The sequence below is a fragment of the Hordeum vulgare genome, chromosome 7H (assembly GCF_904849725.1).
Source record: "Hordeum vulgare subsp. vulgare chromosome 7H, MorexV3_pseudomolecules_assembly, whole genome shotgun sequence".
Classification (NCBI taxonomy): Eukaryota; Viridiplantae; Streptophyta; class Magnoliopsida; order Poales; family Poaceae; genus Hordeum; species Hordeum vulgare.
In genome coordinates, this window is record NC_058524.1 from 13353749 (window position 1) to 13367191 (window position 13443).

The 13443-nt window shown below is 45.3% G+C and overlaps 1 protein-coding gene and 1 long non-coding RNA gene across 2 annotated transcripts; both read right to left on the reverse strand.

The window, feature by feature from the left end:
• Positions 1 to 1676: 1676 nt before the first annotated feature.
• Positions 1677 to 1991, reverse strand: LOC123411310. Its single transcript, XR_006613236.1, has 2 exons — positions 1895 to 1991; positions 1677 to 1813 (listed from the first exon to the last, which is right to left on the reverse strand). It is a non-coding gene; the product is annotated as an uncharacterized LOC123411310 (long non-coding RNA).
• A 223-nt stretch (positions 1992 to 2214) lies between these two features.
• LOC123408030 lies at positions 2215 to 13227 on the reverse strand. The gene is made up of 6 exons (XM_045101250.1): positions 13042 to 13227; positions 3749 to 3874; positions 3584 to 3621; positions 3155 to 3492; positions 2663 to 2891; positions 2215 to 2566 (listed from the first exon to the last, which is right to left on the reverse strand). Exons 1-6 carry the CDS (start codon positions 13225 to 13227, stop codon positions 2215 to 2217), a joined length of 1269 nt encoding a protein of 422 aa, XP_044957185.1.
• Between the last annotated feature and the right edge of the window lie 216 nt (positions 13228 to 13443).

Genomic DNA, 13443 nt, shown 5'->3' on the forward strand with positions numbered 1-13443 from the left:
TTTCATTCATTGATTAAGAAGTGGTTTTTGTACAATATAGTTCAACTCGACACATGAACCGAACAAACTTTTCCTCAATTATTGCTAGCAACGTACTGAAATAGCTAGTTCAACTATATTTCTATACTACCTAATTTATATGTACTTGGTTCAGTTCAACCATATCTATAGTTAGATGAACCGAACAAAATAGCCCCTAAATACTACTACAGAGGGGCTTTGTACTACGAGTAGCCTCCCCTCTACCGAGCGTGTTCAATAAAAGGAAGAGGAGGAGGAGCCTACCGACGAGCTGGAAGAGACGAATTCCTCGCTTGTCGCTACTACCCTCCATACCTCCTGACGCGCCTCCTCAAATCGAAGTGACTCGATGTGGATCTCCTCATTCTGCTCCACAGTTGTGGTGTCTGTTGCAGCCACAATGGCAGTGAGCCTCTTTGCGTGCTCGACCTGGTGCTCTTCCTCCTCATATAGGAAGTTGATGTAGCGTGCAAGGCCAATGACGCAAAAGCCGAGCGGCTGGGCTTCGGCGGCAGTGGCGGAGCAGGTTATGGCCCCAACAGCTGATGGTGGGGTGGCTGCCAAGGCAGACGATAGTGTGGTGGCGGCCAAGGCGGCCGCTGGTGGGGTGGAGACAACAGCGGTCGGTGATGGAGTGGTGGCCACGGCGATCGCTGACAACAGCTGCCTTCGTACAGTGGTGGCGGGGCATGTGGTCGACGGCGTGCACACATCCAACAAGGATGCCATGCGCGACATCTCTAGTGGAGCATGATCCCTCCTCTTTTTGTCCCAAGCATCATCATCATCATTTGTATCTCTGACTGACTTTGTTGGTCTAAACGGCTTTGGAGTGTCCACAACCGACTCCATCTCAGCACAAACGAAAGCCAAGTCAACATTCTTTCTCCATTCAGTGTAGTTGTCACCTCTAAGGTTTGGAACATCCTTGATGCATCTCATCGAGTAATACCCTCCTAAAAACCACAATGAAATGAGATCATAACAACAATTGCATGCATTAAGCCAACGTTGGTCAAAATTAAAACAAACAACTGTTTGTGCAATTAAAATTATATCACCGTTGGGCAGAAAATAGAAATAAATGCACATATAATAATAAAAAATCATGATCATGTTATTTAATAACGTTGGTCATAAAAATAACAGAATCATAATTCTTTCAATTATCTCTTTAACATGCTCCGAAAATGTAATTCTCACTTTAGTTTCACTAGTAAAAGTGCCCGTGCGTTGCACCGGGTTAGATTGTTGACTTTTCGATCATGAATTTTGTATTTGAAAAGCCCGCGCATCCCCCCCCTCCCTCATGTCCTTACAATCAACTCACTTGTATGAGCCAACTGGCAGACAAATGACAATAGACAAATAAAACTGTCCAGCACAAACTCATGGCTTTAAAATTCCAGTGTAATAAGGTCACCTAATTCTTCTTGACATCCACATAGCATATAAAGTCCCTACCGATAGACTGAAACAAATAAATGCACATCTAAGGTAAAGAAAAAGGAAGGTGTCAAATTATGAATACCAAAAAAAGAGTGACAGAGTATCCAGGCACCAAACTATTCCAGTGTAATCCTCTCTTCGTTTAGTTCCCTGCAAGTAATTGTATCATCCCCATGGTCTCCAAAAGTATGTGAGCACATCATCCATGCAACAAACATTAGTAAATAAATTATAAGAATGCATCCTAATAGACCTCCTTGCCACTGTCGTGGTTCTCCTCTAGAAGGTCAAGGCAAGACCAAGCATGATTACCTGGAATAAGACTTGCAAAGTCCGGAAGTGCCTAAAAGAAATTGCAACTGTTAGATGTATGAATTGTACGTGGTCTTGTCATGAGTAAAGCCACATGTTACGAAAATAGTACCAGCAGCCTTGAACTATGTGCAAATGTAAAAATAGTAGCAGGGGCAGAGATTGCATGCTTTAAAAATGATATCTGGCCTTCTGTGTTTGTCCACATTGGCCCACAAACAGCATGAAGTGAAAAGGGATCCTGTATTATTTAAGAAATTTGTCAGCCAAGCATGTGTGTCTGTTGAAATGCCTGAAAATGAGCACATATATGCTTACCTTGCAAGCACGGCCGTATATATTCATCAGTAAACAGAAAGTTGCTTCAACAGGAATACTGAAACCCTCATGATCAAGGTTTTCCATAACATGCACCCAATTAGTACTTGGGACCTACATGGGAAAGAACAACCAAGTTATTAGAATGCAAAAGCGTGAAGCGAAGAAAAGGAACTGAGGTGACTCACTCAAGTGGGTATTCCGAATAGCAGATACAAAGGTTGCATAAGTGTTATGGGCCTCTCCGAGACTATTTTGAGTGCCAATAACTGCCCCGAGCAACTTAGATATTGCCAAATCATCGAGAGGCTGAAAAGTGGATAGTATTTCCTTACACTGTGTGCTGTCAACAGTGCATCCATAACCCAACTCAATTACGATGTCCGCCATACTTATTTCTTTCCCAATTTCAGAAAGAAGTGACTCGAAGTCATCATTTGTGCTATCTAAGTACATCTCCAAATGTCTGCACGACACAGAAAATAAGGTGGTAATACAAGTAAGCAATTGGACATGAGGTGAACCAAAACATAAAGATTTTGGTTAGTGAAAGATTAAACACCTTGAAGGATTTATTGACTGAGCATCATACTGCTCCTTGGGGATGGGAGCAAAAAAAGGACTCTGTCCAACTTCTAGAAAAGAAGCAATGTTACTAAAAGTATCCATATGCTTTGGCAGGCCATCGGTCTGGTGAAGGAAGACGATAATTTCATGAATTTGGTCGTTTGGTATCGATTGATCAGGATTCAAACACAACTCCTCAATTTGAGCAATTGCAAATTGTTGCCCTGGAATGATGAAAATAATGTACTCCCTCCGTTCTTAAATATAAGACCTTTTAGAGATTGTACTATAAACTACATACGGATGTACATAGACATATTTTAGAGTATAGATTCATTCATTTTGCTCCGTATGTAGTCTCCTAGTGAAATCCCTAAAAGTCTTATATTTTGGAACGGAGGGAGTAGATGTCAACGAACAACTGAAAATAGAAGAAGCAACCCTGACACACTCAACACAGAGTTTAACTTCACCACCTAGTGTTTACCTTTCAGCTTCATGCCTGAATTATCAGAATCTGACAGTGCAAGACCAATACCGACTTTCTCGGCTGCTGAGAGTTCCAGTACACTCGATAGAGTCTCAAGGAGGCCATCTGTAGCAGTTTTTATCCGCATCAGTGCCTCACAGAAACAAGTGCTGAAGTAAGTTTTATCCAGACAATATCTGAAAGTAGAGGATAAAAGATCATGCTTCAACTGCAAGTTTTTAGCCTCCCTGTCATTCAACAGCACTTCATCCAAACAGACTTGGAGCATCAAAAGACATCCATCATGACCATAATCAACTAACTGAAAAGGTGGAAAGATAAACATATCAGAAAACCTGCACCGAACTCAGATTTAATTAGTACTTTGCTTGTATGCGGAAATGGTTGAAGCAATAAATTTCTCTCATAAACTGCTGGGTTGTGCACAAAGGTTGCGAGTTGCTTGTGGGCATGCCGATACCACCCTCCCATTTCGCAATTGGAATGAAAAAATGAGGCAACTACCATCCTATTGCTATACAACTGCCGCGGAAGATCCAATCAATCCCCAACCCTCAAAACACCCCACACAAAATAGGTGTGGAGACTTACCTTGGGCTCGCCGTCGAGGAAGATGGTGGAGTCGGCGGCGTAGGGGAGGAGGGAGCGGCCGTTGCGGGGGGTTGAATGAATGGCGACACCGCGTGCACGGGAGGCGACGTCGAAGGCGAAGATGGACTTAAATTATATATTTTTTAATCTTCATTATTCATGTACATATTATTATTCATGTCAGTTATTCAATTTTTTATGTTGTACTAATTTATTTCAATCTTTATCATGGCAGGTCACCGGGTGTGGAAAGATGGTGCGCGCTGGTCCAGATCGCTCGATGGGTTCTTCCCAGGCGCCCCGCACGAGGGGTGGTACTTCCCTTCCACCCCTATCTCTCCGTAGAGCCTTGGCAGAAAGTCTGTCGACACCACCCGTGGGTTCTTCTTCATCGGCGGCATTGCCCACTAGGAGAGGTGCTGGTCGGGTAGGGAAGAAGGGGAAGGGTACAGGGAGAGGTGGTGGCCGCAGAAGATCCAGGAGGACTGTTAGGCCGTCCTCGCCACCACCACCAGCTCATTCACCCGAGCATAGGACTACTATGGTCGACCCGTTTGCGGAGAAGGCTACGGGGACTCCGTTCCAGGAGCCTGGTGTTGACGGGCATTCGTCCCATGAGACTCCGGTCCAGGAGCAGCCTCGGGTCGAGGTGCATTCGGCCCACGAGACTACGGTTCCGGAGGCTTCACCCGACGTGGAGAGGCCCGGATGGGAGACCTGGCCGGATCATACCGAGTTGCCGGATTGGACCGAGGGTCCGGGTGGCTCAGGGGGCGGGGATGAGCTTACGGATAGTGAGGGTGATGTGCAGGTGGACGGGGCCACCGTGTACAAGCGTGGTAGTACACGTCTCCCGGTCGCGCCGGCTACCCGCGAGCAGAGGCCGGTGATTAAACCTGAAGGAGATAGGTAAGTACATTTACTCTTTTTTTAGCTTCTGCCTTCAAGTATGTTCAAATATCTAATGCGTTGACCTTATCATACTGCAGGGGATGGGTACACCCTCTTGGAGTCCGCAGGCCGAACTCCGTCCTTGGTGTGCTTTGCCGGACAAATTTCCTGGGGTTTGTCACGTTGCTTGGTGAGGGTTAGGTTCCTACACTAGGATTTTCCTGGGAGCACTACCAGGCTGCGCAGGCCCCACCGGAGGAGATTATAGATGGTGCCTTGTGCCACACGAGGGCCGAGATGGTGATCAAGAGCTTTTAGGTAATTATCCTTTTACAGAATCTAAAATTAACAATATAGCTAATTATTGTACTAATCGGTGTTTTCACGTTTGATTGCAGACCTTCTATAGGTCTGAGGATGGATATGAGGAGGAGGCGGCCAGGGTTCTTGAGGCCGAGTGTAGGCGGTTACTACAGAACTTGCGCCACGAGGCTCGGCCGCAGGCTATTCGAGATTACTACGCCACGCGTGGTATTAAGAAGCAGAAGAAGGATTGTCGCGGAAAGTTTCTGAAGAAGGAGCAATACATGAAGGTAATTACCTATTCTTAAGTCCTTCTACGTAGTTTTCTTGATTTCATTCATAGGCGTAGCGCTAAAAATTATTTCTAATAACTTACAGGCAGCTGGCGAGCCGTCCACGAGAATGCGAACGATCGGCGTAGCCAAATGGTTGGTGTGCTACACCATCAAGGCAGCACCAACTTACTTCAGTTCAGACGAAACTGGGTATGTGATTTGCTTCATGATTCATGCAATTCATTCTTCATGCTAATATTTTGTTCCTCTCTTTTAGGCGCATCACAATAAGACGGAGATGCCACACTTGTACGACCTTTATGGCATGGCCCATACTGCCTCATACAAGAAGGCGAAGGCATTCTCTGAGTATGACCTGGATGATCCCAATAACTTCACCAACATATCATCCACCAGAAGCTCGTGGCATACAGGGACGCGGGGAAGGCTACGAAATGGGATGACTTTAGCCCTAGCCAGGAACCTTTGGATCCAGAGCTGGTGATGATATCTGGTGGCGGGAGGCCCCATGGCTCGATAGCCATTGGAGATGGGATAATACGTTGTCCACTCACTCTCCCGGAGATCAAGGCATGCCAGTCGAGCAGCTGTCCTGAGATAATGCATCGTCGGCCAGTCGATCTTGCCATCGAGGTTAGTTGTGCGGACTAAGAACACTTTCATCCATTTCATTATGTGTGTCACCATTGATCATTACAGTGGTAACGAGGAATGGTGTTTCAGGCTGCTCTTCAGAAAGAGAGATTGGCAAACCAGGCTGCTCTTGAGAAAGAGAGATTGGCAAGCCAATCTGCTCTTGAGAAAGAGAGATTGGCAAGTCAGGCTGCTCTTGATGAGAGGAACCAGACCACGACACGATTGATTGAGGAGGAGAGGTCCCGGAATGAGGCGGGTCAACGGGCCCTGTACGAGCTTTTTGTGGTAAGTTTTTTTTTACACATTAGCCAAATCATGTGTGTAATGCCTGTTTCATTACTAACTAATACGACCCACTCTTCAGGGTCTGTGCGAGAAGAGCGGTCAAGTCCCTCCGTCGATGCCCATCTTCTCTTCGATTGGCACGGTGAGTTTCATTATAAACTAGTATTAATAATTGAGTGTCATCATGCTAACTGAGACATTGCAAAATATCTATTGTGCAGAATAACTCTCGAGCGGCATCGCACGACCCTTCTTCAGGTGTTTCTCCTCCTTGATGACCACTACGGTAAGTTTCTCTTCTCCTCTTTCATATTCTCCTTGCCTTAATTTCCCCAGCAATGACATAATTAGCCCATTTAGCTCCAAAAAGACATAGTTAGCTAATTTAGCTCCAAGAAGAGGAGAAGAAATAGGAAAAATGAAAAGAAAGAAGAAGAAGAAGAAGAAGAAGAAGAAGAAGAAGAAGAAGAAGAAGAGAAGAAGGAGGAGGAGGAGAAGGAAGAGAAGGCCAAGGACCTTCTAGTCCTTCTCCTCCTCCTCCTCCGTCTCCTCCTTCTTCTTTATTTCTTCTCCTCCTCCTCCTCCTCCTATTTTTTATCCTCTTTCATATTCTCCTTGCCTTAATTTTCCCAACAATGACATAATTAGCCCATTTAGCTCCAAAATGCCATAATAAGCTGAAAATGGCATAAGAACCTTGGTTAGCTCATTAATATTATATACTTAGCTTGTTTTCCTCTAAAATGGGATAATTAGCCCATTTAGCTCCAAAAAGACATCGTTAGCTAATTTAGCTCCAAGAAGAGGAGAAGAGGAGAAATGAAAAGGAAGAACAAAAAGAAGAAGAGAAAGGGAAGAGAAGGAGAAGGAGAAGGAGGAGGAGGAGAAGAAGGAGGAGGAGGAGGAGGAGGAGGAGGAGAAGGAGGAGAAGGCCAAGGACCTTCTAGTCCTTCTCCTCCTCCTCCTCCTTCTCCTCCTTCTTCTTTATTTCTTATTCTTCTCCTCCTCCTCCTCTTTCTTCTCCTCTTTCATATTATCCTTGCCTTAATTTCCCCAACAATGAAATAATTAATTAGCCCATTTAGCTCCAAAATGCCATAATAAGCTCAAAATGGCATAAGAACCTTGGTTAGCTCATTAATATTATATACTTAGCTTGTTTTCCTATAAAATGAGATAATTAGCCCATTTAGCTCCAAAAAGACATAGTTAGCTAATTTAGCTCCAAGAAGAGGAGAAGAGGAGAAGAAATAGGAAAAATGAAAAGAAAGAAGAAGAAGAAGAAGAAGAGAAGAAGAAGGAGGAGGAGGAGGAGGAGGAGAAGGAGGAGAAGGCCAAGGACCTTCTAGTCCTTCTCCTCCTCCTCCTCCTTCTCCTCCTTCTTCTTTATTTCTTCTTCTTCTCCTCCTCCTCCTCTTTCTTCTCCTATTTCATATTCTCCTTGCCTTAATTTCCCCAACAATGACATAATTAGCCCATTTAGCTTCAAAATGTCATAATAACCTCAAAATGTCATAAGAACCTTGGTTAGCTCATTAATATTATATACTTAGCTTGTTTTCCTCTAAAATGGGATAATTAGCCCATTTAGCTCCAAAAAGACATAGTTAGCTAATTTAGCTCCAAGAAGAGGAGAAGAGGAGAAGAAATAGGAAAAATGAAAAGAAAGAAGAAGAAGAAGAAGAAGAAGAGAAGGAGGAGGAGAAGGAGGAGAAGGCCAAGGACCTTCTAGTCCTTCTCCTCCTCCTCCTCCTTCTCATCCTTCTTCTTTATTTATTCTTCTTCTCCCCCTCCTCCTCTTTCTTCTCCTCTTTCATATTCTCCTTGCCTTAATTTCCCCAACAATGATATAATTAGCCAATTTAGCTCCTAAAAGACATTATAAGCTCAAAATGGCATAAGAACCTTGGTTAGCTCATTGATATTATATACTTAGCTTGTTTTCCTCTATAATGACATAATTAGCCCATTTAGCTCCAAAAAGACATAGTTAGCTAATTTAGCTCCAAGAAGAGGAGAAGAGGAGAAATGAAAAGAAGGAAGAAGAAGAAGAAGAAGAAGAAGAAGAAGAGAAGAAGAGAAGGAGAAGGGGAAGGAGAAGAAGGAGGAGGAGGAGGAGGAGAAGAGAAGAAGAAGGAGAAGGGGGAGAAGAAGGAGAAGGAGCCCTCCTTCTCCTTCTTCTTCTCTCCTCCTTCTTCTCCTCCTTCTTCTCCTTCTCCTTCTCTTCTTTTTTCTTCTTCTCCTCCTCCTTCTCCTTCTCCTTCCCCTTCCCCTCCTCCTCCTCCTCCTCCTCCTCCTCCTCCTTCTTGTTTTTCTTCTCCTTGTTCTCTTCTTCCTTCTTCTCTTTCTTCTTCAATTTAGCTTATTTGTCATATATATGTTGTTGTTGTTCTTCTTCTAACTTTCTTATTCCCATTTTGCAGATTGGATGTACTACATGCATGGAAGCTGGCTTTGGAGTGCTTTAGTTTCCGTTTTTATTTGAGTTGATGAACAATGTGGAATTATATGTATATGTATATGTATATATGGATGAACAATATATGTGCAACTATATGTATGTATATATGGATGAAACTTTGTATGTGTTGGTTCTTTTGATATATGGGATGTACGTTGATGAACAAATGGCTTTGATGAGCTTTATATGTATATCATATATGTGTTGTGACCTATTTATCATATGTGTGATATGAATTATATGTATATGTGCTATGAAATAGAAAAAATAAATAAAAATGTGACAATATAGGCTCTTTGACGTCTGCCAGCTGATGGCAAAGGCCTTTGCCGTCAGCTGGCCTACGGCAAAGGTGCCACGTGGCGCCCAGCTATGCAACCTGGGCAGTAGCAGCTGGCTATATAGTATCTTTGTCGTCTGCTTCCAAGGGGGCAGACGGCAAAGAAGAGGGCACAGAGGAGGGGGAGGGGTAGGCAGACGACAAAGAGTGGAGGGGGGAGGAGGAGGAGGCGGACGGCAAAGAAGAGGGGGGAGGCAGACGGCAAAGAAGAGGGGGGGAGGCAGACGACAAAGAAGAGGGGGAGACATATGGCAAAGCCTCCGTTAGCCCTAACGGAGGCAACGCCTGTCGGCTGTCGTCTCGACCACTTTGCCGACTGCTCCTATGAAAAGCTGACGGCAAAGCTCTTTGCCGTCCGCTTTGGGGAGACAGACGGCAAAGAAGGTACGATGTCGTCGTAGGCTGACGCAGAATTTTTTCCGGCCGTGAGATTCTTTGCCGTCTGCGATATTGTCTTTGCCGTCCGGGATTTACTCTTTGCCGTTTGTGATGGCAGACGGCAAAGAAGATGATTCATGTAGTGGTTGTCTTCATATTCTTGTCATTGTCTTCTTGCCTTCCAAGGCATCGAGAGTTCCAAGTGGACAACCTTTATGTGATGGCATCAGCAAGGCATGATAGAGTTCCGACCCGTCAGTCATGTTGATCACAATATCAACACCTAGAGCGGGGGATGAAGAGAACCGTTTTCCTACTCACTAAGGTGAGATGGACCAAATGGCGAGGTTCTCATCCACCGGTGGTGGTCGACACAACATTGATAACGACAGGGTTGATTTGTCAGCAATGCACATCATGGTCTTGCATATCTTATGTACTGATCATCGTAGGTAAGGTTGCATCACTCTGGGACTCTGTCGAGGGTGTCGCCATCTTCTAGGTATCGATGTCCTCGTTCCTCATGGAGGTAGCTTCGGTTGGTGTTTTCTGGTCGTAGCGTTGCCATCCTGGTCTTCCAAGTACGTGGGTGATCGCTTGGAAAGGTTGCTTCCTTCCAAGTTGCCCACGAGGATTTAAAGTAATCCGATGATCAGAGGGCATAAGGGTGCTAGCGACCGTTTGCAAGTTTCGAGAAAGCATATGAGGAGAGTCACGAGAACAAGGGTGGAAGTGTTAAGGCAAAAACCTCCGCTTCCTTTGAAATTTAGGAGAGGTGACAAAGATGCAGGTTTGTAAGTACTTGTCACGCCCAAGATGCGACCCTATCCTCAATTTGGCACGAGGGCCTCGTCAGGGATAGAAGCGCATCTCGTCGTGTCGCAAGAATGGATATCGTTACAAACACATGTACTGAAAAGAAGAGATATATGGAATTGGCTTACACTCGCCACAAGCTACATCAGAGTCACATCAGTACATTACATAATCATCAAGAGTAAGAGCAGGGTCCGACTACGGACGAAAATAAACGACAAAAGAAGAACGGCGTCCATACTTGCTATCCCAGGCTGCCGGCCTGGAACCAATCCTAGATCGATGAAGAAGAAGAAGAAGCAACTCCAAATGAACAATCAACGCGCTCACGTCGGGTAACCTTTACCTGTACCTGCAACTGGTGGTGTAGTAACCTGTGAGCCACAGGGGACTCACCAATCTCATTTCCAAAGGTATCAAGACTAGCAAAGCTTAATGGGTGAGGTATGGTTAAGTGGTGAGGTTGCAGCAGCGGCTAAGCATGTATATGGTGGCTAACTTACGAGTACCAGAAATAAGAGGGGGAAGATCTACGCGTAGCGGACGTGAACTACTGATGATCAAATGAATGATCCTGAACACCTACCTACATCAGACATAACCCCACCGTGTCCTCGATCGGAGAAGGAACTCACGAAGGAGACAGTCACGGTTACACACACAGTTGGCCAATTTTAATTAAGTTAACTTCAAGTTATCTAGAACCAGTGTTAAACAAAGCTTCCACGTTGCCACATAACCGCGGGCACGGCTTTCCGAAAGATTTAACCCTGCAGGGGTGCTCCAACTAGTCCATCACAAATTATCACAAGCCGCATAGAAACCCTCAATCACGAAGCTCGCGATCTCGTCGGATTCCCTAGTGGAAAACCTCAACTCTGAGATTACCCAAAGCATCACCGGAATCCCGATGCACAAGATATCTCGTCAAAGGTAAAACTAATCCAGCAAGGCCGCCCGACGTGTCGACGACCCCGATAGGAGTCGCGTACCTCGTTCTCAGGACACGACGGATGAGCGATGGTTACCATGCCAAACGCCGAGTTGCCCCGGGTAGCGTTAAGAAGCTGCTCTGTTTTGGACCAACACTCATGAGGAGCACTGGCCCGGGGGTTGATTAAATTATCCTCGGGGCCCGGGAAGTCCCTATGCAATTTTATTAGGTGATTAGGCAAAAAGTCCCTATGCAATTTTATTAGGTGATTAGGCAAATGTAGTACCAATGTTGGGCCTTGCCAGACCAGCTTTAATCTAAAACGAATTATCAAGGGGGTCCCCATAACAACCCCGATCGTGTTAGGAGCGCTCATTTATGGAACATAACACCGGTAGCCGAAACTAAGGGGGCAAACGTGGAACAAAACACCAGGCTAGAAAGGCCGAGCCTTCCACCTTTTACCAAGTATATAGGTCCATTAAATTAAATAGCAGTATTATGGTGATATAACAAGGAACCCATGCTTTCACATGGATGCATCTGCACCTGCAACTAGCAATGCTAACAACAGGGTTAAGCAAGCGATAACATAGCCAATCAGTGGTTTGCTAGGTCGAACCGGTTGAAGGTTATCATGGCATTGTTGAGAGGCTGATATTTAACAGGTGGTAGGAACCGAGACATAGACGGCAGCAACGGTAAAACTAGCATGGCAATGATAGTAATGGTATCTGGGGAAATGATCATCTTGCCTGAGATCCCGCTTGGAAGAAGAATGCCTCCGTGAAGCAGACGAACCGACGTAGTCGAACGGGTCCTCACATCCGACACGCTTGCGGAACTCTATCGATACGGAGGAAACGGAAACAAGCATCAACACACGATATTCATCACACGATGCACAACACATATGATGCATGAGCTACTGAATACATGCAAGTCACGGCATGACAAATCACAAAACAAACACTACACATTAAGTGAAGTTCAATATGCAACGAGTTGCATTTTGATGAAACTCCACGTTAGTTATTTAGTTCTATCCCGATTAGGTACTCGGCAATACTAAAAGGTTGTTAACATGGCAAGGGGGTGAAGCACAAATTAATCTACCTAGCTAGGCATTTTAAATGAGGTCGGAAACGACATATAGCATCTCCGAAATGACCCCACGTGTTAAATTCTAATTCTGTCCAGATTTGTCCTAATCACATTTTAAGTTTGTTAAACAGCAAAACAAAGTGGAACACGTGATTCTACTCGTCGTTCTGGTCCATTTACATATATGGCACAACTCCAACGGAGCTACGGACAAATAGTTACGACCTAAACCGTTTTCAACACGTCGACATGCAAATCGAAGCAAACATCATGCCTAACAAATTTAAATATGCATGAGAGTTGGAAAATATTAATCTAAGCGAAATTCTACACGTTTAACGTACATAACTCGTTCCGATCTGTCGCACGGTTTAAACGTTACACACGTTTTAAAATCAATGCAATTTCACGAAATCCCTCGAGTTTAGCAAACAAAATCGCAGAACGGGAAAAAAAGATATTGGGCTGAATCTCATTGGAACAGTGCGGCCCGAAATGAACCAGCGCCATGGGCAAACTATGCTAACACGCACTCAACAGAAAAAATACCAGAACAACAAAAAGAAAGGGCTCTCCAAGGATTCGATCCTTGGCTGCCTGGGTGGAACGGAGATGTGTGTACGTGTGCTAGCTACGGCTAGATGTGTTCCATCTTTGTCAAAATAAAAAATAAAAATAAAAACGCAAGTAACATAGGGGGTGGCTGGGATTCGAACCCTAGACCCCTTTCCTACAAATAACTGCACTAACCAACTCGCCTACTCACATGCTCATGGTAAACTACAACATCGGTTTTAGATAGCCTCAACGTTCTAGAACGAATCTACGAAAAACAACACAGTTTTTCACGTGCAGATGAACTGCCCACAGCGAGGAACAGAGGACGGCGGTGGGGACTGCAGCACGGCAACGGGAGCCACAAAGTCGGGATTGGGGATGCTCGCCAGGGCCGGTGATGGACGGATCTGGCCCCGCATGGCCAGATCCAGGCACCCACGCCGCGGACGGAGCTCCGACGAGGAGCTGGGCATCCATGGCTGCTCGGGTCCTGCAGGGAAGAAAGAGGCACAAAGATGAACAAGGAGAAGGGAGAGAAAGGAAAAAAACAAAGGAAGGCGTAGCGAGGAGTTCTTGCTGGGGGTTCTCGTCTTCTGTGAGCGGCGAGGGTCGGCCTGCCCGTGCGGTCGCCGACGACGGCTTGGCAGGGGATGGGCAGGCGAGGGCCCTCGGGTGCTCAAGCAGAAGAGCTGT